The 24,602-nt window shown below is 44.1% G+C and overlaps 1 protein-coding gene across 1 annotated transcript in view; it reads right to left on the bottom strand.

Annotated features, from left to right (window-relative positions):
* Window positions 1-24,602, bottom strand: part of RSRC1 (arginine and serine rich coiled-coil 1) — a 96,721-nt gene that overhangs the window by 18,938 nt on the left and 53,181 nt on the right. Inside the window, exon 7 of the mRNA XM_058031607.1 lies at window positions 19,881-19,932. Coding sequence (XP_057887590.1) covers window positions 19,881-19,932 — 52 coding nt within the window. The remainder of the gene's footprint in view (window positions 1-19,880; window positions 19,933-24,602) is intronic.

Below are 24,602 nucleotides of genomic sequence, written 5' to 3'. Positions count from 1 at the left end.
AACATTTTTGCACTTATAAAATATTCAGTCAGCTCACACATAAAAATACAAGTGGAATCCATTATTAATTTACAAGGCTCTGTTTAATTTACATGCTATTTTTCTCTGGTATATTAAATTTATCAAGGCTTGTGGAAATCCTCTCCGCTGAATATTCATGGGCTGACGTGTAAAATTATCTGTTATCCATCTGACAGATTCCAGCACAAACTCCAAACAACCACTTGCTCAGAGCATTGCTCTGACAGCAGCACAGGAGCAGCACCCAGGAATTCAGAGTTCCAGAGGAAAAGCGACACCACCACACACACTCTTACCACCCCAGATTTGAGCTGGTTTTCTGTATTTTTGCCTTTAGTAACATTTCACCCAACATTTAAACACCACCAACATACTTGGGTGCCTTAGAAGGCTTTTCCAGCCTAAATGAGAGTATGATTCTATTAATCCATGACCCCATAGCTCCACGGGGCTCTGTGATTCCATAAATCCATGTTTTGGGGGCTCACTTGCCCAGTCCATTGTCTCCCTGCCCTCCCTGATTACACCTGGAACACCCAATTCCCAAACATGGGAAGTTCTGCCCTTGCTGCCCTGTAATTTAATTACACCAGACCCTAATTATGGATATTGGAGCCCTGAGGGTGAGGGAGGAGCTCACTGCCCCTCCCCTGCTCTGCCAGTCACACTTAGAAACTGCCCAGAAACCCAAATCTGGTTATTTTAAACTTCTCTGAGCTCCCAGGGGAACACTGCCAGTGTTTGGAAGGGAGATGTTATCCCACTGAAGGAATGCTATTCCTCACCTCCTCAGCACCAGCTCCCTTCCCTTTGTCATTTCAGAAAATATTCCTTATTTTGGGATAAATGTCCTGTTATGGCACAGTTAATGAGCACCTGGGTCACGGCCACGAGGGTTTTCCCAAATATGAAATGGATTTTTGGTAGAAGATAAATTCAGTCATGTGCAACCCAACTGAAAAAACACAGGCAAAACCCAAACATTGTCTCGTTCCAAAGGGTAACTGAGATATTTGTAGTTATTTGGTATTTGTTTGTATTGAGCATAACCAAGATAATAATCAAGACAAACCCTTTCTCACCAAGCAGGCAATTTTCCCCCTGTTTCACTCACTGTTACCATTTTCAGGAAGCAGTTTGTGGCTCACCTGCTGGCTGGGAACAGCACAGGGCTGGGAGAGAGCCCAGCAGCAAAGAGGGAATATCCAAAAACCCTCTGAACAGCACAGAGGGGTGAGACATGGGACCAACCTTGTGCAGAGAGGGAGGCAGGCTCATCCCTGGAATATCAAGGTGCAGGGCAGGGATCTGGGAGGGCCACGGGGCGCTGGGCAGGGAAGGAAGAACCGAGAGCTGAAATCCAGCTCTGCTGAGCAGGGCCCAGCTCCCCAAAGGCCTCCCCGATCCCGGTGACTGCCTCCTGTATTAAGACTGCCTTTCTCATCACTTAATGCTTATTTTCATCACTTTGCTTAAAATATTGATAATCAATTAGGGCTACGTCTGTTTTGCCACAGAATCTGTGTCACAGTCTATCAGGCTGTCAGGGCCAATTCAATCCTCATTCAAAGTTAATTTTTTCTCCATAAATCCGCCTTTGGAGGAGTCATTAGGCGCAGAACATAGCCCGAGGTGCAATCACCTATTCTCTTTCATTAGAGGCAGGCAGGGAAGGTGAGGGAGATTATTAGAACTTTGGAATGATCACAAAGCAGCGTGCTGCCTGTCAGATCCCCCCAACATTTCATTCATCTCGCCCGCTCGCTGCCAACGCTTCTAAATGGACATTATTCATGAACATCTGTGACACGCTGAATATTCCAGGCTGGCAGGGATGAAAAAGCCATGCCCCCCCTTTGGCTGGGAAATTAATTCTGTGGTCAGAACAATTAGCAATATAACAAACTTGCTCCATGGTGTTATTTTCAGGCTTTCTGAGATATTCTCCTTAGAAAGGTGGGTTTTTGGTTTTTAAGCATAAATGTGGCCACACCAAATGGTCAGACACTGGATTTTATGGTACTGGAATGATGAAAAAGCTGTGCCCCCCTCTGACTGAGAAATTCATTCCATGGTCAGAACAATTAGGAATACAAAAAACTTGTTTTGTGTTGTTATTTTTAGTCCTTCCAAGATATTCCACTTTTAAAAGTGTTATTTCAGAGCTGGGTTTGTTTTGAGTCCACTCTAGAGGGTCAAACACTGTATTTTAAGGTATTGCTGAACAATGTGCATTTCCTTTGCTACGGAAATAGATTGTTGGTTGGTTTTTTTTACAAACAATTACCAAACCAGCAGCTTTGCAATCTGATTTGTTGATACCTTTCTAAAACGCAGCCAAATGAGATCCCCACGTTGAATTTGAAATCGCTGCCATCTGAAATTCCAGCCCACCTCACTCCTGGTGGGAAAGCAGAGTGGGAAACAGATTTCCACAATCAACTCTGTTTATTCCTATTTCCTTCCAAGGAACACGTGATGGCCATCCAGGCATTTTTGAGGTAGGAATGGCAGAAATGCTGGTGCAAGAGACAATCAGCCACAAAAATAAATAAACCACCACATTTTCCATGCATATTCCCTTCCTACATGCAGGGGGTTAAGATGTAGCTACTTGGGGAAAAAGTCATTTCTATCTAATGAAATCACATCAGGTAGTTCCTTGAATCTCATTACAAAATTCAAAAGAATAGTCATTTACATTTTTGTCCCTGATATTACCAGGAAAACAGTGTTCTCATCACCCAACTTCCCACAGCCCCCACCATCCTCCTCCCCAAATATCCTCCTTTTCCAGAATTAAGGGCCAGATCCTCAGTGAGTTCAAGCTGGCACAATTCCACTGGCTTGAGCTGAGCCAAGCCCATTTACTCCAGCTGAGGATCTGGCACTCCCTATTTATAATAATAATCCTAAAGAAGACTTAATCAGCAGCTCTTGGCTAGGTACATCCATCCATTATTTAGTGCATCCCTAATTTCTTTTTTTCTTTCTCCCCCAGTTTCCCCCCCAAACACACGTTGGAGGAAAAATCCAACCTTAAACAGGGTTTAACACTCAGGATTAATTGGCTTCTGACTGATTGCAGGGGCTGCTGTTAAATATTGCAAGGGTTTGTGTCCATCCCAGAAAAGGCTGTACATTGTCCACCTGGACATCTCCCAGCCAAGCAATGGTCCAGGGGGGATCTGCAGAACTGGATGGGGAACTGTCACCTCCTGCTCAGCCCTGGGGAGGACACCAGTGCTCAGAACAGCTCAGGGATCCCAAGGGAAGTGCTCAAATGCACCTGCCAGGGCAGTTTCTTTAAGGGGAGAAGGGGAATGATGGAATCAGGAGATGGCTAAGGCTGGAAAAGCTTTCTAAGATCATCGAGTCCTGCTGTTGATCCAGCACTAACCCTGTCCCCAGGTGCCACATCCACACCTTTCCTGAACACTCCCAGGGATGGAGGCTCCACCACTCCCTGGGCAGCTCATTCCAAAGCCAGACCTTTTCCACCTCCTCCAAGAAAAAATTGTTCCTCAAACCTAATCCAGACTTCTCCCAGTGCAACTTGAGGCCATTTTCTCCAGCTGATGAGAAGGGAAGAGCTTCCTCTTCCTCAAGGAACGAAGAGCTGGAGAATGTAAAAGGATGGCCTGGAGTTAAACCTGCCCCTAAACTACTGAGACAAAAGAAGCAGCAACATTTAGGAGCAAAAAAAAAAAATAAATGTCATATATAAAAGTTGATGTAGTAAAGAATGCTGTTATTGCTATATCCCTCAGGAATAATCCCCAGCTTAACCAGAAAACCAAGAGGCCATCCCTATGAAAAACTCCAATTTGATCCAATTTATCTAAATTGTCCTTCAGGCAGTATTTGCCCCAGAGCTGTTTCTTTCCCCCTGGCCCACCCTGGGTGGAGAAGGGAGAGGATAATGGGCAGGGCTGCCATGGATCTGGTGAGCAGGTGAGAGGAGGAAGCCAGGCTGGAAGGGCTTGGAGCCACCCGGGCTGGTGGGAGGTGTCCCTGCCCAGGCCCTGCAGTCCCCATGGAAATGCTGTCAGAGCCATCACACAAACTCTGAAGGACAAAGCCAGGCTGCTTTTTTCCTTCTCAGTGGCTTCAGTGCTCCCTTTCCCATGAGGATCTCAGCCCAAACCATGACCTTGATGTAAGTAGAGCTCAACCAAGCCCTGCAGCTCCACAGACTGTGTCCCACATCCCACACCCCAAAAAACACACATTTCTCATGGGATCTGCCAGCCACCAGCTCCACCACCCATGAGAAATCACCCTGATCTTGTACTACCCACCTACCTTCACATGAAAACCTACCAGCTCCTCCATTTAATTCCACAAAGAAATCATTTTAATTCAAAAAACACTTCCTTGCTTAAAATATAACCACAAAGACAAATTACTTAAATGATTTCTGGGGGAAAAAAATGGCACTGTGCCTCAAATACAATTGTCATTACAGGCTGTAGATTGGCAACGACAGTCAGCTTTTCTTTCTGGGGTAAGGGCAGAATTCAGCCTGACAGCTTGTCAGCAAACTTGAAAAATTCACTCCCAAAACTTCGATTCCAAAGGAGCCCTTCTTTCATCTGCCAATTTCCCCACGTCAGGAATGGCCACGGTAAGTGAAAACCAAGCAGATGACAACTCCTGTGGCTGTGGGGAGGAGGCAATAAAGCACAGAGCGCACACAGCTGAGTGCAGAGCAGCTCTGAGAGGAGCCAAAGCGGCCCCCGCACCTCGGAGGACTCCGAGAATTTCCAGCTCCTGCTTTCCAACCCGACAAAATCATCACGAGTGGAAACGTAAGGAATAAAGCTGTGTCAGTGGAGCATACTTCATCAAGAATGGAGCACAATTAATATTCAAATTGTGCTGCAAGGAAGCCTTTTTGAGGAGTTTTTGAAGAAAGAAGGAAATTTGTGCACCCTATGTATGATCTTTTCCCACTTTGACCACGATGTTAATAAAAAACTTTTGTGAAGCAACAAAACGCAAAAAATATCAAAAAGCACTTTTTGAAGTTTTTTTTTAAAACCCTGTAAGCGCATAAACACAGAGATAGTGTTAAAGAAAAAGAACATTAGCAGCAAGGAGTGTTAACTCAGAGATACCGAACAGGGCACTGGAAAATCAGGAGAGGACGAGGTGGAAAACTCAGAGCTGGAAAACTTCAGGGTGGGGGCGCAGCAAAGTGCCAGGATCCACCGAGCTGGAGCTGTGGAACCAGGAGCCAGGCAGGGACAGGAACCTGACATGTGGCACCAAAAGGGGGAGCGTGTGTCAAGGGAAGATCGCTGGGGAGGACTCGCAGCGATGCCAGCACTCACCCGACTGCAGCCTCGGGAACATCCCGGCGGAGAAGGGAAGGGAAGGGAAACTCCACGTTCCCAGCCTGCACCCTCAACTCCTATAACCATTCACTGTACTCGGCCTCATTAAATACTCCCCCAGGATAAAAGAGGTAAATATATTGCTTAAATAATCAGCGGCTGGCTGTAAAGTTTCATTGCAGATTAAGTGATGAAGATGAAGAAATGCTGCTGAAAACAAACAATTTATCTTCACTCGGCGCAGCGGAGCGCTCCTGGAACCCCGCCAGAGGCTCTGTGGGTTGGAATTCAATAACTGCATTAAAAGAAAACTACACCCCTACTACACACCAGGCTGAACATCCCTGAGTAAACAGTTTGCTGCAGCGGCGCTTAAATAATTCAGGAAGGAATTTGGGGTAGCAAACATTTTTTCTGAAGTACTGTGTGGCTTAATGTATTTGAAATAAACGCTTGTTTTTAAAAGTTCGAGTAGAGCCCATTAGAGCAAGTGGGAAAACAGACAAATCCAAGGCAGAAAACCACCAAAGCAGTGATTTCCAGGAGAGCAGTGAAGGAAGATTTGTCATCAGGGAGGAAGTCACCGCCAAGGGCACGGAGCTGATAATATACACATGCATTCCCACTGCTCATCTGCAGCCTTGAGAGATTCCAACTGGCTCTCATAAGTCTGGACAGCATCATTTTCCCTCAGACACATGTGCATCCATATATTTGTATAAAGCTGTAGCAACGTAATAAATAAGCAGCCTTATTCAACACCAGAACTTCCATAAACTTTCTCCAATTAGGTTTCATTTCCAGCCAGCTTTAACTTTGGATGGGAGAGCTCTGCCAGGTACTTCTGGAAGGCGTTTCTCTCATTCTTAGAGAACAGAAATAATCCAAAATATTAAAATGTCATTGGGTGTTTAAGGGTTTTAACCATGAGGAAAGGGAATGCACATCCCTGTGTGGGGCTGGCACCACTGAGGCCCCCATCCTTCATCCATCAGCAGGAACCTGCCTCTGAACTTGCCATGCACCCACAGGATGTCTGGGTACCCCTTATATGGAATTTGTGCTTTTTAATGAAGATCATTGTGTTAATCACACTTTTAATTGCTTGGACAACTGCTCAGTCGTCCAAGCATAGAACATGGAATGGTTTGGGTTGGGAGGGACCTTAAATCCCACCCAGTGCCACCCCAGCCATGGCAGGGACACCTTTCACTGTCCCAGGTGCTCCAAGCCCTGTCCAGCCTGGCCTGGGACACTTCCAGAGATGAGGTGTCCATCAGAAGGTGACAAAAGGTTACACTGGGTGGTCTCCAAGGTTCCATCCAACCCAAACCATTTGGGGATTCTATAAAAAAAATTCTTAAAGAAAAATCACCCCTTTTTTCAGATAACTTCCATCATAACATTTTTGGAAAATGTTATAATATTATGTATAACATTATAATATTATAATAAAATGTCATCATATTAAAATATTATTTTTACAATTTTTATTTTTACAATTTGTACAAATATTGCAAGCGGGTTAATAACTATCTCCAAAAACCCCACTGAACTGCTTTAATCTCTATATTCTTCCAATACTGGATAGCCACTCCTCTGAAGAGCCCCCAGCCAATGCAAGGCCCTTTGCAATAAACCATGAATTCAATGACCTGGCTTCAGAGATCTCTCATCTCTGTCCATCCCAACTGTCCTATCCCCTGTCACTTCTACAGATTAGGATTAGGGTTAGGGTTAGGATATTCCTTATACCACCAACTGGAATTTTTTTAGTATTTAATAGTTATTATTTCATATTTTTGTATTTTCCTTTGTTACAATAACATTCACTACTTTCTTACCAGCCAAATCAATTAAAAAAATATCACGAACACACACATCCATTATTTTCACTGAGACTAACAAAAACATTAAGTAAATTGAAATTATTGATGAAGCTGAGCTTTGATTTTAAACTTAATTTACTAAAAATAAACTAATAGAATCATTAAGGTTGGAAAAGACCTTCAAGGCCATCCAGTCCAACTTTCAAGAATTATTTATATTGTTCAAAGTTTACTTTGCATAGCAGGTGACTGAATCATTTAAATATGAATAATTGCAAATAGAATGTACTGTCAAACAACATTTCATGTTCACGAGAAAGAAAAACGAGATGCTATTCCCAAAATTACAATACAAATGACAAGTATTTCAAATTTTGGATTTTTTTCCCCTTAGTTTACAGTGCAACAGGGCTGTTCCTTATTACCAGGCCCAATTCCACGTGGATCAAACCATAAAGGACTTTCTAATCCCCCAGCTTTGTCCTTTAAAACTCATTTAGCCCTATCGCAGGCTGTGGCAGGAGTGGGCAGCACTAATGGGCCCCAGCTCCCCCCATTCATCCCCAATTCCCCCAGGTGCTCTCCCTGCTCGTGCCCAAATGGCACCAACCTGTCGTGCAGCACATCCCTGAAAAGCCCAGCCTGGAGCATCCCCAGGGATGGAAACCCTGCAACCACTCCAAGCTGTTCCTCTGGCTCTGTGCAAAAGCCCTGCCCGGCCAGGCCAAAGAGGAAGGCAAATAAAGCTGATTTTAAGGCAGAAAAAGTCAAAGTGGGGCCCTTCAAAGGAACCCCTCACGTGCCAAATACATCAGGTGCTGCTGCACACGTTTGCTGCCTAAAATTTGGGGAAAAAATTGGGAAATGCCAAGTGCTGTGATGTTCTAAGGGAACTTGTGTTGAAACACACTGATATTGGTAACAAAGCCTGACACTTTCAATAAAAACCACCTCACACTGAAAGTTCTGCACAGCTCTGGCTCTAGCCCCTTGACATTTGTTCAATATTTGGTGTTTCTGAGTGAACCCCTTTGGTTTTATCCCCATGCTCACACTGGGAAGGAGCGGGGCTGCTCTGCTATTCCTGCAGCCACAGCCCTGATCCCGAGGGATGGGATGACACAAACCCCACCCAGCACACCCAGGGATGCTCAAAGCAATCAAATCCATGGCATTTGTCCCCCTGGGCAGCAGCAGAGCCCAGGGAGGGAAGGGCACATCCAAAATCTGCCCCTGAGGAAACACCCGAGCTCGGGATCCAGCCCACACAACTCCAAGGCTCTTCCATTTCCTTCCTCCACGCTCCCAAGTTTAATAAACAACAAACCCATCATTTTTTAACACTTTAACCAGCGAGAGCAGTGATTCATAACTCTGTCATAATTAAAATTTTATGGCAAATACACACAGCCATCAGTCATCCAGGCAGCAACGTCCGAAAAAAGTGGGATTTCAATTTATAAGCCCGTGCAGGATTGTATGAGTTACACTGTATAAAAGCACATTTCTAGGGAGTTATTGAACTGGGGAAAGCAAAAGTTGGTTGGGTTTATTTTTTTAAAATCAAATACAGAGGAGGTTATGAATTTGTTGGCGCAGTGGCTCCGTACAGTGACTGATGGTTAAAAAAGGGAAGGAAATATTATCCTGTGTCTTCTTCCAGAGCTGCACTAACCACGTTTGGTGCTGTCCCTGGTGCTCCCTAATGCCACAAACACAGATTTCCTGAAATTATTAAAAACTCCCCCCAAAAAAAAGAGAGAAAAATCCACATTGATGCCAGGGGATAAAAGGGGTAAATCAGTGAAATTGGTAAATTGTGAGATACACACGTACAGAAACATTTTAATGTTTCTGTAAACATTTTAATTCATTCAATTTCAATTAAATTTATCCCAGCAACAACATGGAATTCTCCAAATAAATGCAAATAATGAATTAGTCGTCTGGCACAGACAGACATTCAGGGATTTCCAAAATTTTATATCTGGCTCTCCAAGATCCATCCTGGAACCAGTCATGAAATGAAGTATTCTTTAAAGCATGGATCAGGATGATTTTAATTATTTAACATACAGCTGGTTTTAGGATATAGTAGAGAATAAAGAAATGTTTGCAGATCAGTTTCACAAGATGCTTTTTTGCTTAGAAATACCAGAAACCCAAAAACTTTCAGTAGCTGTTTCTCATCCCTGTCCTTAAAAGGACTTTTTCCTAAATCTCATAAATATTCCACATCACCTGGGAAATCCCTTCTGCTGGCACACACCCAGCTGTTAAAGCAGTTGTGCTCCATGGCTTTACAAGAAATTTCTATTTTTAAGACACAATGACATCCCCATTCCACCCCAACGCCAGATGATAGGAATTCTCTGTAAAAATATTTAGGGATTCCCAACACTCTTTGCTGCTACAACATTGTCAGTATTTGAGATTTTTATCCACTTTTAAGATGAGAAAAATATTGTGGGACAGGCAGGGAAAAGTTGGATTAAGTTTTCCAGTGAAAATGGTGAATGTGGCAATGCTGGGTATTTTCCAACCTTAATGGTTCCATGATGTAATTTCTACTTGGAAAAAGAATCAGTCTGTATTTTCACACATTCAAAAAATAAAATAAATAAAAAGGGAAGAAAAGAAGCTAAGCATGAGACTTGGAGCTTCCACAAACTGTTATCTCAGGTCTCCCCAGTCCATTAAAGGAAGTAATTGAATCAGTTTGCGTTTTCTCCGTAAAATCTCATTCAGAGAAATTTTATTGCCAGCCATCTAAATAGTAAATACTTATTATCCTCTCCAAATGAGGTTTTGCTTGCCAAGGGCAAAGCCATGGCAGTGACTGTGGCTCTGTCAGAGGCAGCAGAAGTGAAAAAGGTTATAAAGACACCATTAATGTCACGGGAGGGCCTCGCCAGCGCTCCGTAATTGGGGCCTTTATTCCCAGGCCCAGGCCCTGCTAATAGGATGCTTTAGGGTTTCTCTGGTGGCAGCCCCACATAATCACCTCCACCAGCTCAATGTGGATGTTTATCTGGGAATAAAATGTCAATAATGGCCAGCTGAAAGGGCAGAGAGGCACGGCCAGGCAGGGCCAGCACCAACGGGGGACGGCCACACTGAGAAAGGCACCAAAATATTGGGAATAAGGCTGGAAAATGAACTTTTAAAAGTCAGTCTCTACTGTAAGGAAACCTGAGAAAACAGGCCAAATGGTAATGCTGAGATTGATTTAAAATAATTTATTTCTAACTCAACTGGCACAGAGTGCCCCAGGCCTGGAGGAGGCCAAGGCACAGCCTGGCCCAGGAAAGGGGAGCCTGGCCCAGGAAAGGGGAGCCTGGTCCGGGAAAGGGGAGCCTGGTCCGGGAAAGGGGAGCCTGGCCCAGGGAAAGGGGAGCCTGGCCCACGAAAGGGGAGCCTGGCCCAGGAAAGGGGAGCCTGGCCCACGAAAGGGGAGCCTGGCCCACGAAAGGGGAGCCTGGCCCACGAAAGGGGAGCCTGGCCCACGAAAGGGGAGCCTGGCCCACGAAAGGGGAGCCTGGCCCAGGGAAGGGGAGCCTGGCCCAGGGAAGGGGAGCCTGGCCCACGAAAGGGGAGCCTGGCCCAGGGAAGGGGAGCCTGGCCCAGGGAAGGGGAGCCTGGCCCAGGAAAGGGGAGCCTGGCCCAGGAAAGGGGAGCCTGGCCCGGGAAAGGGGAGCCTGGCCCGGGAAAGGGCAGCCTGGCCCAGGGAAGGGCAGCCTGGCCCGGGGAAGGGCAGCCTGGCCCAGGGAAGGGCAGCCTGGCCCAGGGAAGGGCAGCCTGGCCCAGGGAAGGGCAGCCTGGCCCAGGGACATGGCAGCCTGGCCCAGGGACACGGCAGCCTGGCCCAGGGACATGGCAGCCTGGCCCAGGGACACGGCAGCCTGGCCCAGGGACACGGCAGCCTGGCCCAGGGACACGGCAGCCTGGCCCAGGGACACGGCAGGGCTGGAATGAGATGGGCTTTACGGCCCCTTCCAAACCAACCCAGTCTGGAATTCCATGTACTCTCCCACAACTTATTTCCTTTGCCCTTCAGCTTTGCCCACATGTCAGACCAGAAAATGGAAACACAAATCCAGAGCTGCTGCAAGGTAGGAATGTACAGGAGGCAAAGGCAGAGCTGCAGAGAGTGAGAACCCCAGGGTGGTTTGGGTTGGAGGGGACCTCAAAGCCCCCCCAGTGCCATCCCCTTCCAGGGGCAGGGACACCTCCCACTGTCCCAGGCTGCTCCAAGCCCTGTCCAATGCAACCACAATTTCCTCTTGCTCAAAGACACTCATCACTATAAAATCATTCACATTTCTCAGAGAAAACTCTCCAAGGGCTTCAGATCAGCAGCACAAAATGCTCAAAACCTTCAAGAAACTACTGATTAAATAGTTTTAGTGGGTATTTTAAGAACATAAGGGGATACACCATGGCTTAAACAAAACAGCTCAGAAATCTTCAATAATAAATCACAGTGCAGCCACGGAGAAGAGAAACAGAACTGGAATTAAAGGGAGGATCTGCAATAAAGGCACCTAATTTGATTTTTCACATAAACTGTGTTTTGAAACACTTCTTTTTTCCTTGCTGGGGTGATCAATATGAGAGATTGGTAGAGGACACAAGTTTCCATTACTGCTGCCTTTTACTGATGATGCTGTTCTGCCCTTTCCAATGGATTCTTTCATGGCTTGGGGAAACAGGGCTCAAACCACCTGATGCAGGTTTAACTCAGTGTGAACTTGCCTTTCTTGACATTTGGAGGAGTGATATAACCTACTATTACAGCAGTTTGACACCTGCCTTTCAAGAGCAGAAAACACCGCTAAAAAAGTTATTTCAGCAGAAAACAGAAAATACTGCATAAAATCCTTTCCAAGTGACTGAAGTTACCAAACACTCCTAAGAAAACACAGATATAAATATTCATAGAATAAAGGTGTGTAAACAACAAAAAGAAAATAAAAGAAAATTTTCTTATCAGCCTCTTAGGTATGAGAAGAAATGATTCACATATAAAAATACGTTGGGGGTCTTGTTTCTATCAACTTTCACAACCCCCCACATTTGCAAAAGCCAAAGTATGAGAACTGCCCTTAAACCACCCCAAAATCCCTGCCGATGACAGGCAGCAGCCCTGCAAAAAGCCCACCAGGACTGAAGAGTCCTTGCCAAGCACCCTCTGCTCCACGCTAAGATTTATTCGGCCGACACCTCATAATCATCTCTAAATCTAATGGGACACAAATGCATTTCATCACAGATGAAAATCTTCAGCGCTGCTCAAATGGAAATCAAGGAATTATTACAATGCCGTGGTCTGGCTTGCAGCAGGCATTAATCAGAAATCATAATAAATCCACACAGCACACTCAGGCAGCACATTAGTCAGGCGCTTTTGCATGATAACGACGTTGACTAATGGGCTCCGAGTTGGAAGGGTCAATCATAAACTCATCAAATGCTTCATTTAATTTCTTAATTTGGACAAACACGATTTGTTTATGGGAAAGATATCAGGTGTTCTTGAATGAATAATGGCTGTGAAACCAAAGTCCATTAATCAGTGCTTGATTACAAATGACTCGGAGATTGTTTGTTCTAATTTCATTCATTTGGGGCAACAAAGAGAACACGAGCGAGCGAAAGCACTTGGCCAAAATGGCACACTTAGTTCTCCATGTTTAATAAAGTTGTGATAAATGGGCTTTCAATAACTAAAACAAGGGGGTTATTACCCATATTAAATACTGTCCCTGAGAAAATTAATATCCAGGAGTTACAAGGAGATGGTGCAGGCACACGACAAGGTGCCGGATGAGTGCTGAACTCCTGTGCTGGCATTCCAGCTTCTCCTGAAAGGATGGATGGGAAAAGCACAAAACCAGCAGGGATTTATTTCTACTTCCTGTGAAACACTTTAGGAAAATGGAGTTATTTGGGTTGGAAGGGACTCTAAAGCTCAGCCAGTGCCACTCTCCCAGGTGGCTCCAAATCCCAATGTCCATCCTGGCCTTGGACACTTCCAGGGATCCAGGGGCAGCCACAGCTTCTCTGGGCAGCCTGGGCCTGCCCACCCTCACTGGGATTTGTAATTAATTTAATTTAATCTAATCCATAGGTTCCTTTCAGCAAGATGATTCCGGCACACTTCCCACGTGGAAATTAGGGAGGCCCCCAACACCAGAACAGCACCAGCCAGAGCAGATGGGGCAATTGAAAACCTTTTCCTGGGCATTCAGGCTGTAAAATCCACCACTGGAATTTATATCCATGGATAAAAACACTCTGCACTTTCACTTGTAGAAAATCTAAACATCCAAAGATGTTACAAGGGAAGCTGTCAGCACAAAGCTCAGGACACCCATTCCTGGGAATGCCTGGATGGCCAGAGCCCACACAGGGCAGCTGCACACAGAGGAGCCCGTGACAGACCATGTGAAACACCAGAACTAAATATTTGCCCATCAATATTAAGAAATAACATCTCCCAAAAGACTTGCTAAAAACAAACGAGCCCCACGACCACATATGGTTTGCACAGCCAAACCAGCGGATAATTAAATTACAGCAAAGTTGCTAAATATGAATTGATATAAAACTTGAGCTAACTGAAAAATTGTCTTTGACTGCAGATCAATAGCAGGCCTGCAAGATTCATCTGCACATAATTAGCACAGAGATTTGCATCAAAATCCTGGATCCCATATGCTGCAATATTACAGAAACCCATTAGGCACCATGCAAGCCTGAGATACTTTTGGTGCCACAAAAAAAAAAACCTTGGATAAAAATCTAACAAAAAAATTAGAAATTCTAAAAGCTTTAGAATGATTTCTGGAGGCAATAAATGTTCATTAACTAATAAAGTTCCTCTAAATTCTGCTTATAGGCTCTGGTTTATTTAGGCATCCCTACAAGTCCTCATTGGCTTCTGACTCTAAAAACAAATTAATATTCTACAAAAATGGTTCAAAGCAATTTTTTTTAGTTTCTTGTAAGAACCTAAAAGAGGTCCCTGAAGTGAACTAACAGAATGATATTATACATTGCAAAAGTGAATTATTTCATTTCGAACACATTTATTCTCTACCTACACTCAATTAAAATCCTGTATTTTTTCAGGAATCCTGCAAATTAATTTACATTATTTAATTAATTACTATTATCCAAGTGTTTACTTTGTTTACCACAAACCAGCTGCACTTCAGAAATCACAAATTTTGTAAACACAACACCGTTAATATGTTAAAGAAGCAATTAATTGGAGAAAGACTCTTTTTTTCTACAGTTGTCACTTTGTGTGCAGAAATTCTCACTTTTTTTAGAACTCTAATGAGATTATGAAGCTCTGCCAGGAGCTCAGGGCAAGGAATGGCTGAGGAAATGTGCCTCTGTCCAGCTTGGCTGTGGAGCTCATTGGTGTGGAGCACCCAGGTGAGCTCAAAAACTTCCTGAATTTTCTGAAATTCAGTCTTAAAACACCTGAAATTCCCATCAAACACATAATATAAAAATTAGCTACTTCTTCTAATGCACACCTTCTTGATTTTTAAACTAATTGTTTAATTATTCTATTGCTCTGAGCTTTTCCAAATGTTCTTTCTCCTGATGCTGTCACTGAAATCGGTTTTGACACCAAAATCTGCTGAGTAGGAATCAGCAGCTGACCTAAAAACTGGGTTCATTAACTCCATAATTAGATGGATTTCCTAAATTAGCTGGTGCCCAAGAGCAGGATAAACCTCCCCTATGGAGCCAGGAGAGGAGAAGGATCCAGGGAGAGCTCAGGGCCTGCAGGGGCTCCAGGAGAGCTGCAGAGGGACTGGGGACAGGGATGGAGGGACAGCACACAGGGAATGGCTCCCAGTGCCAGAGGGCAGGGATGGGTGGGACATTGGGAATTGGGAATTCCTGGCTGGGATGGGATTCCCAGAGCAGCTGGGGCTGCCCCTGCATCCCTGGCAGTGCCCCAGGCCAGGCTGGGTGAGCTTGGAACACCCTGGGACAATGGGAGGTGTCCCTGCCGGGGCTGGGGTGGCACTGGGGGGGATTTGAGGCCCTTCCAACCCAAACCATTCCCCAAATATGGAATCTCAGGTGGCCCTAGAGCAGGACGTGAAGGGAAGGTGTTTGAGCCATCACTGCTGAGGCTCTTCCCAAGGCAATTCCAGTTTATTTTCCTTTGACACAGGGAACAGAACAACCTTCCCACTGGTGAAGACTCACAAGGGATGAAAATTCCTCTGCTTGCTGGGGGTTCAGGAAATGCTCCACAAAACAGCCTCAAAAGCCTTTGCAGCACCTCCATCCACATTTGTCACAAAGAGAAAGCATGACTCAAGGAAGAATTTGATGATTCAAACAAGAAAACATGATTCAAGAAAGATTCCTTTGCTCTCCAAATAGAGATTTTTATATAAACAGAGGTAAAATTCAATTATTTAAAGTGTCAACAGCCACTATTCAAGACCAATATTTGAAATTGATAAAAATTAGAATTTTATAATAAATCAATCCTACACAGCAACTGAATTAATCTTTTTTTCAATATTCAGAACTTTTAAGCTTGTTAATAGTTCAAATTCTTGCAGTTTCTGAGGCAAGAATTATTTTTAAAGCCTGCTTTAAATTTCCACAGAACAAGTAAAATATTTTAAGTATTATTTCATCCTTTGTGTGTATATAACAGCACATGTTATCCACCCTCCTAAAATTCATTGCATAATTAGAAATTTAAATTAAAGCCAGAGAGTTCTCAGTGGAAAGAGCACAAATAAGAAAACTGAAAGAAAACCACCATCAAAACGAGAAATCCATAAACATTTCATAAATTTGGCAGTTGAAAAGAAGCCCCAATAAAAGGAAATTTTTCATACTTGTTGCCACCTGCCCGCCCGACTGCTTTGCATAGCTAGAAAAGAGCAAAATAGAGGCCAACCTATTTAACTAAACAGTTTTTATTAAAGTAAAAGAAAAGCAAGAATCTATAAAGTAGCAAGTGATCCTATTAGTTCCACCAGACTAAAATCATACAGTCTACGTATGTGGTCCTTTCAGCCACATCTGTTATGAGCCATTTTGATACCCAAAAGCAGAGAATATTTGCCTATATTTATCAGGCACTGAGTGCAAATCAGGCTTTTTCTCCTCAATAATTCCTGGTAGAATGTGTAGATTAATAAAAAAAAAAGGCAGTAAGAATTATAAAATATTTGTATTTACCCCAGTTAAGGCTGAAGTACTCATCGTATTCCATGATTTTCCCTTTGAGGAATATGTTAAAGACAATAAAGATGCAGGCTACAAAATTAAAGGCAGCGATCTGATAGCATAATTCAAAGATGATGAGTTAAATATCCAATATCCAGAACTGGATCTGATAAATGGTAAATGTTTGGGATTTGTATTCCCCCATTTTCTCACATTTAGAGCCTCGCTCCCGAAGTTTCCTTTAAATAAACTCCGGCGAATTCTTTGCACAAAACGCCCTATTCTTGACTGCTCTTTCAGCCACAGATTGAAATGCAGATCCCAAAAATACTTCAGTCACTTATTTCAACTCTAGACCTTTGAAAATCCAGATCAATTGCCTTTTGTCATCGCCTTTATATGGAGAGTAAGAAATTTCTGCTTAGCACCATGGAAAAGCTCCCGGAGCCCTTTGGAAGAGGCGGCAGCATCGACAGCTCGAGACACCCGTGCGCTATTTCACGGGAATTTATTGACATTTTGGGAATATCCATCCATATCTGAATCTTTATGAGAAAGCACAGGTGCCCATATAATTTACAGCACGCACTAAGCAGCTCTCAGGTTCTGAGGTTCGCCCCGAGCTCGGGATTTCACATTTGCAACTTCTCCCTAAAAAGCGGCGCCGGGAGCCACGCTCGGCACAAACCCCCAGCCCGGATCCTCCGCGTCCCTCGGTAATGAAGTCTGGGAAAGAAATCACAGACACCCAAGTGGTTTGGCAACTGTAAGTGACAGAAGCTGAGCTAAATCCTCTGTTTACACTGGGGATTATCCGGGTGGATTGTGCGGCGCTCCCGGAGCCGGCGCTGGTCAGGGGACGCTGCTCCCCGTCCGCCCGTGGGGCAGGCCACAAAGCCCCGGCCTGGTAGGAAGTGACCCAGAAGGAGATGGCGAGCAAGGATTTACACAAAGCCAGTCTGCCTCAGAAAAACTCCATATGACCATTAACTGGCCGGCAGGGCCTGCCAGGAGGCCTAATTACAGCCCTACAGAGCCCGCTAACAAAAGCTGGAGAGCTTTAGCCCAGGGATGATCTGCTTTATACTGACTTGAGAGAGTCCATATAGAGCGAGGAAAAGAAAGAGGTTTAGCTTGGAAATTCTCCCAAGAGACAAAGCATTGTGGCTCAGTCTGGAAGGCCCACATGGAACATACTTCAGATGGGCTTAAACATCCCACCCTCTCCAAATTAACATTCAACTACTGCCTGCTTAACATCTGCTCGGGCACGGCGACTTGTGGGAGGCTGTCAGAGGAGCCTCAAAAGGCTCCCTGGCACCTCAATATTAAGAAATCTAATTCAATAAATCATGGAAATATGAATTTATAGCTGGGACCGACAACCTCTGAGGAATGAAGGGTTTTATAAATCAAAACTCAGTTGTCTCAAGAATTAAAAGTGTTTGGGTACCTCCCAATACTGCCTTGCTCAATGAGAACAAAACACTGACATTAATCTACACTTAAAAATAAAAAAAAAAAAATAATGAAGTCAGCATGAATGCAGGACTTGGAGAAAAATCTCTCAGCACTGTATAACCTAAATATAAAAATGGCCATCTTACCCTACTCCCCCACAGACACAGGTGAGTATTTTTTATTTTACCTGCTCTCCTAATGAGAGACCAGAGTCACAATTCCAATCTCCGAATACACCTGGGAAAAAAAAAATCTCAGTAACAAGAGCCTGATTTACTAGGTGCTGATTTCTGCCTTTCAGAAGGAGCAGCTGCTATTTCCTAAAATAATATCTAGGTTAAATTCAAAAAGCAGGTTTTCTCAAGATCCTAAATATCTCCACAAGGGCAATTCAGATAGGGAAATACAAAGAGGGAATTGGAGAGCAGCTGTGGCTGCCCCTGGGTCCCTGGCAGTGTCCCAGGCCAGGCTGGACACTGGGACAGTGGGAGGTGTCCCTGCCATGGCAGGGTGGGCTGGATGGGATCTAAGGTCCTTCCAGCCCAAACCATTCCATGATTCCACAACCTCAGCAGGGATGAACCATGAAGGGACTGTCCCCAGTGTCCCTACAAGCCCTGCAGGTGATCTGGAGCCCCTGCTTTGTCTGTCCCAACCAGGGAGGAGCAGCATCAACACCAGATCCATGACAACCCACTGGGAACACAGCACAGCTCCCCATTCCCACCCAGTGGGCTCGGAGCAATCCCCATAACCTGCACAGATATTCCATGAGCTCATTCTCAAGCTTGGGATGGAGCCCTGTGCACACCAACAGCAGCTCCACTCACCACCACTGAAGTACAGAGTTAATTTCAATTATATTCAAACAAAACATTACCACAACAGCAATGAACCTGCTGAGCCTCAGCTCCTCAAAAGCTGCTGGGTAATGGCTCAGCAGAAATTCATTTTTAAGTTTGAAGACTAAAAGGTGCCAATTTTGCAAGGAGTAAACACACAAAAATATATTGAAACAACATTTATCAACATTTCCAACCCCTTCTCACAGCAATTAAATAAAAATTAAATTTAATTGACTGCATGCAGGACTACGGGAAGAAGGTGGGTGATGATCCCATAAATGCCTGGGATGACCAAGACTTAAATAAAGCCAGGAAGGAACTTGATTCTGTATTTTAGATTGTAAGAGACACAAAGATATTAAATCTCTTCTGTTCCTTATGAACAACCTGCAGCTTCAATCTAAGATCCAGCCCTCAATGGTGGATATTTAAATTTAATAATGTTACAGACCTCTGATAAGCTTTGGAAAATTTTGGAGCCCAGGTCACGATGATATACAACCCCCAGTTATCTTTTGTACATCTCCCAGGTGTGAAATTAAAAAATGAGATGTGATCGATGGCAGCAGAATACACAAATTGTGCTTTTGAGGTCAGAGCTGTCACATCCATTTCATAATTACATGCTTCAAAGATTTATTAAAAGTTCTGGAGAACAAGGAATGTATTGGAAGAGAGACAAAGCAAAAGGCTGGATGGATTTTGGAAAATGAAGTACATCAGCAATGTGAGGAGATTCCTCTAAACAGAGGGTTTCCAAAAGGGGAAAAATTATATATATATATATATATATATATATATATATATATACACACACTAATATGTATATATATATATACTTGTACTGATTTAGAACAATGCTAAAATATAAAGAAAATTGCAAAAAAAATAAACAAAACCAAATTTTTGAGAACACAGAATCATGTCTCAGTAGCAGCAAGAGCCAGAGGATAAGCATGAGGTTTTAGTGTAGGAAAAGCCTTATTTTTATTTCCTTAAAGGGCTTTACTAAGTACCAACAATGATGCAAACCAATTTAATCTTAACCTGCAATTCAAGTGAGCTCCAGAGAACAGGATCAGCATCTGCCAAACACAAAGGGATAAAATCCCACCTGACGGCACAAAAATGAAGCAAAGTTTTGAAGATTGTCATTTACTCACCAGCTGCCTCCAGAACCAGCTGCAGCCTGGCCTTGGCCTGTTCAGCAGGAGTCTGCAAGAGAGGAGGGATCAGCTCACACCTGCTGGGACACTGGGCACTCCATGGGACATTCCCACCCGTGGGACACTGGGCACTCCATGGGACATTCCAACCCACGAGACACTGGACACTCCATGGGACATTGGACACTCCCACCCACGGGACACTGGACACTCCATGGGACATTGGACATTCCCACCCGTGGGACACTGGGCACTCCATGGGACATTCCCACCCATGGGACACTGGACACTCCACGGGACAATGGACATTCCATGGGACACTGAGCACTCCACGGGACATTCCCACCCCAGAGAGCTCCTGCCTCCTCCAGCCACTCCATACCCAGAGCAGCCAGAGGAACTCCCAGACTGGAGTCACCGAGGGAGGAATCACCAAGGAGATCTCCAGAGCTGACCCAAAGCACCATCCCCACCATGACCATCCCATGCCCAGCTCCTCTCCCAGCCCTCCCACCCCAAACCCTGCCTGGCTCCTGGGTGACCTCGCTCCACACAAACACACAGCTCCACAAGACGCTCCAGAACTGGGTTTAACGTGATTAATGTGCTGAGTTTTTCACACTTTTCTCTTATCTGGGCTGGTTTTTCCCTCTCCTGAAGGTATTGCTGCACATCTGTTGGCTCGAGGAGCACATTGTTGGCCATGGCCCCACTATGCTAATCATCCCAGTGATGTTGCACTGTGTCCAATGTGTTTGCCATCCCTCCAAATGTGAAGCCACTCAAACGTTGCCACAGTTAAATTGATACACAAACCCTATTTGTCACGGGGTTCAGAAGTTGATTATTTCTGGAAGCGTCGGAGAAGTTTGGGAGGTTTCTGCTCTACACTGAAAACAAAACCTGACGGGAATTTTTGGTGGCGTTTTGCAGCTTAGGAAATTCTTCTCAAGAGTTTCTCTAAATGGCTGCAAAAGGGAAAATTAAATAGGAAAATATAGACAAGAGAAGCTGTGGCTGCCCCTGGATCCCTGGCAGTGTCCAAGGCCAGGCTGGACATTGGGGCTTGGGAGCAGCCTGGGACAGTGCAAGGTGTCCCTGCCCACAGCAGAGGATGGGATGGGATTTAAGATCCCTTCCAACCCAAACCATGCCATGATTCCATTATTTTAATTAGGCAGAGCTCTTTGCCATGAATATCCCAACTGGTGATGCTCTGCATGGCCTCACCACCCTCATCCACACCCACAAGGAGAGGCTGACAGTGACAGAACAATTCTATTTCTTCTCCAAGAATTTACTGACTGCTCCTTCCAATAGGAGAGATGCTGCATTAAAGTGCAATTTAAATGAAGATCCAGATTTTGGTTGTACAGAGTTCTATTGTTTTTAGTTCAGATTTTTGCTGTTTGCATAAACCCAGAATTACTGGGCAGAATTTATTATTATTACAGCTGCAATATCGATCCTGCCATCAGACCTGACCACTAATCCGGGTGGCAGCAAGAAACATCTTGAAATTTATCATAAATTATCTTCCCATTTCTTCTTCCTGCCATGAACTAATCATTGCAATCTGTTTTGGCATCTTTGGTATGCCATGGGAGGAGAGGCAGGAGAGGAAGGGAAGGATCTGCTTTTTATCCAGAACCAACATGCCCTGTTTCAGTTTCAGAGAAGCTTTACTTGTGTTTGTGGTTTCTCCATTCCATGACAACTGTAAATTTCAAAATCCCACCTGGATTAGTCAAGTTTGGCAAAATTTTGCTGGACAAACAGAGAAGGAAAAGTGTTTGGAGTCAAACACCACCATGTTCATGTCTGCACATGAACAGCCCAAGTCTTTGTGCACCTCATGCATCAGGTGGGCTCTGGCATCCCAAAATAAAATTTCCTATTCCTACAGCATATCCAGTTCAAATATTTACCCAAAAAATCCCTGGATCTCTCAGATCCTTGGATCCCTTCTTGCTGGCCACACAACCACCTTGATCTTGGCCTTTGATCCCTTATGGCCACACAACCAGCACTGTTCAGCACCACTGACTGGAGAAAGAGGTTCCACCTGCAGCTTTAGGGTATTTGTGCCCAGCACCACCACTCCCACAAGAACTCCACCAAAGAGCAAACCCCAAGCAGGCTCCAGAGGAGGAGAAGGGAGCAGCAGCAGCTGCACAGATTCACTCCCAGCACTAAACACAGATTTCCACAACCTATCCTGCTGCTCTGAGGAGCTCCAAACACCTTTCCCCACTCCTCCCACGGAGTTATGGATGTGCCTTGCTGGTGTAAGGGAGGGAAGACTCAAATCCTTCCTTTACCCAGCAGCTTCCCACTGGGAGCAGCCCAGGCAGCTGCTCTGAGGCATCTTCCCCTCTGCCCTGGCCCCAGGTGTTAATTACTCCAGGGGAGAACTCGGCACAGCCACCTCCTCATCAATCAATAAGCCCTAACCAAGGAGTGAAAGCAGGATTCTGAATAAAGGTGACTGCCTTGGCCCCAGAAAACATCTCTCCAACTGGTGGATGGGGCCAGCACTCGGAGAAAAAAGGACAGAGGGGATTTCAGCTGAAAACCACAATTAGAGCCTCAAACAAGCCAGGAGCAATGTGTGAGAACAAGCAGCTACCCCAGGTCAGTATTGATTTGGGGACCATTAAGTGAAAAAATTCAGCAAGAGCCTCAGGAAACTTCAAAATGGTGAAATGATTGGTGGAGGAAGCATTACCAAGAGTGATGTTGAGCAAAATAAACCCTTGTACCTTTCTCATGGTCTCAAGCATAACACAGAAGGAAAAGAATTCAGAGAGTTAAAGGAAAACTAAAAGTATTTCTAGTGGCAGCTGGTGAAGGAGTCCACTAACTGTAAAAGCAGGAGAGGAATTCCCTAAAATTCCTTAACAAGCACACTGTAAAATGACCTGAGGTCATCCCCAGCAATGAATTTTACACATGCCCAAAGTGTCTGTGAGACACTGGAATCCCAGCTCAGAAAAGGATGAGATTCCATAGGACACCAGCAACATCCATGTGATTAATAACAGCTTTTAATATTTCAAGCAAAAATTGGATTAGATCATTCAATGTTTAATGGCAGCTGATTTATAAAGGTGCAGCACAACCCTTAACTTGTATTTCTTTGCAGTTCACCCACTGCATTCCATCACTACTCCTTTTATAAAAAGTTATTTTAATAAAACTACACTAAAACAGACTCACAACTTAAAGTTTGGTGAGTTTTGTGTAAAAATCCCCCCATAATTTGGTTGTCATTCACAGATCCAGGAAACAAGTGCCAGGAATATTTGGGAGAGCCACGGTTGGCTTCCCAAATACTCCATTTCAAGGGAGACGTAGCTTCTCAATTAATTAATAGATTGGAACAAACACTTTAATTCAGCTTTATAATGTATTTTTGAAATTATTCCTGCTATTTGGGATGAATGGCAAATGTTCTTGACAGAGGAAACAATATTAAAGTGAAAACTTGAGAACACTGAGGAAAAAAATCTGAGAAACATGAAGTTGATAAAGAGAGTCCAAGTTTCTGCTGGAGCCACTGGGAATTTTGTGGAGCAGAGCATGTGGGTCTTGGCAGCCTGGAAAACTTTTATCCAGGATTCCAGCAGGTCATGAGGCTGCAGCACTTTGAGCTGCAATGTCGCCTTTCTGAATTTTTACCATCATGGAATTTCATATAGAAAATGGCTGAGATGTGCTAAAACTGGTCAGGTTCCACTCCTCCTGCTCATCCCTGGCACTGCTGGGGTAAAATTCACCTGCACGACTTTTCTGTCTCAAACCATCTGGATAAAAGCCCAACAAACTTTCTGGTGATGGTGATCCATTTTGGGGGTTTTTTACACAAATCTTTTCTCTTTGAATTTGATAAAGACAAATCCAGCCCTCACCATTGCCAGGAAAATCTGTACCTGAAACCAGAATTCCATGTTTGACTGCAGAGAAATCCCCAGTTTGGGGCTGTGGGCAGCAAAAAGAGACCTCAAGTGCCAGTGAGGGGAAGAGCCAAGGAAGAAATCAGAGGGGATGCACCTAAAATGATATTTGAATTTATTCTGTGAGTCAGGGGCCTGCCTCCACCTGCAATATTATCCATCCCACTCCCAGCAAATCCCAACAGGAGAGAGCAACAAAGGAGCCTAAGCCCAGCCAGCTTTTAAACAGATTTTGATCAAATTATGGAAAATATTGTGGGACAGGTTTATCGTAGGAATGCTGGATTCCTTTCCTGCCATTTACTCCTCTTTGGGTGATTAAAAAATAATTACCAAAGAAACTGAAAATGCTTATTTGTATAAGAAGACATAAGAGAATAAAATAATCTCTCTTCATGAGAGAATAAAATACTAAAATAAAAATAAAACCAAAGGAGATTGGGAATTTGCAATTGTCAACTTTTCCTTATATAAGTCTTTGAGGGTGGCAAATTCCAGATTGATAAAAGAATGGTTTTCACATTAAAAACATAAAAATAAAATCCCACAGAAGAATCCCTAATCTGAATTAATAGCACAGAAATATAATAAGCACATCTGGCACTATTTGAATTAAACCCCTGCATTTTCAGACATAAATCTGTTGAAAAGATTGGATGGTAAAATTATATTTACGTCTGAGTTTTTCCTCTGATACAATTAATCAACAACACTACTCAGGAATAGGCTATGGTAGGAGTGTCCTGACTGGATACAGATCCAC

Source organism: Melospiza georgiana, chromosome 10 (assembly GCF_028018845.1).
Source record: "Melospiza georgiana isolate bMelGeo1 chromosome 10, bMelGeo1.pri, whole genome shotgun sequence".
NCBI classification, from domain to species: domain Eukaryota; kingdom Metazoa; phylum Chordata; class Aves; order Passeriformes; family Passerellidae; genus Melospiza; species Melospiza georgiana.
The sequence above is the reverse complement of the archived record's forward strand: the minus strand, read 5'-3'. Positions and strand labels throughout refer to the sequence as shown.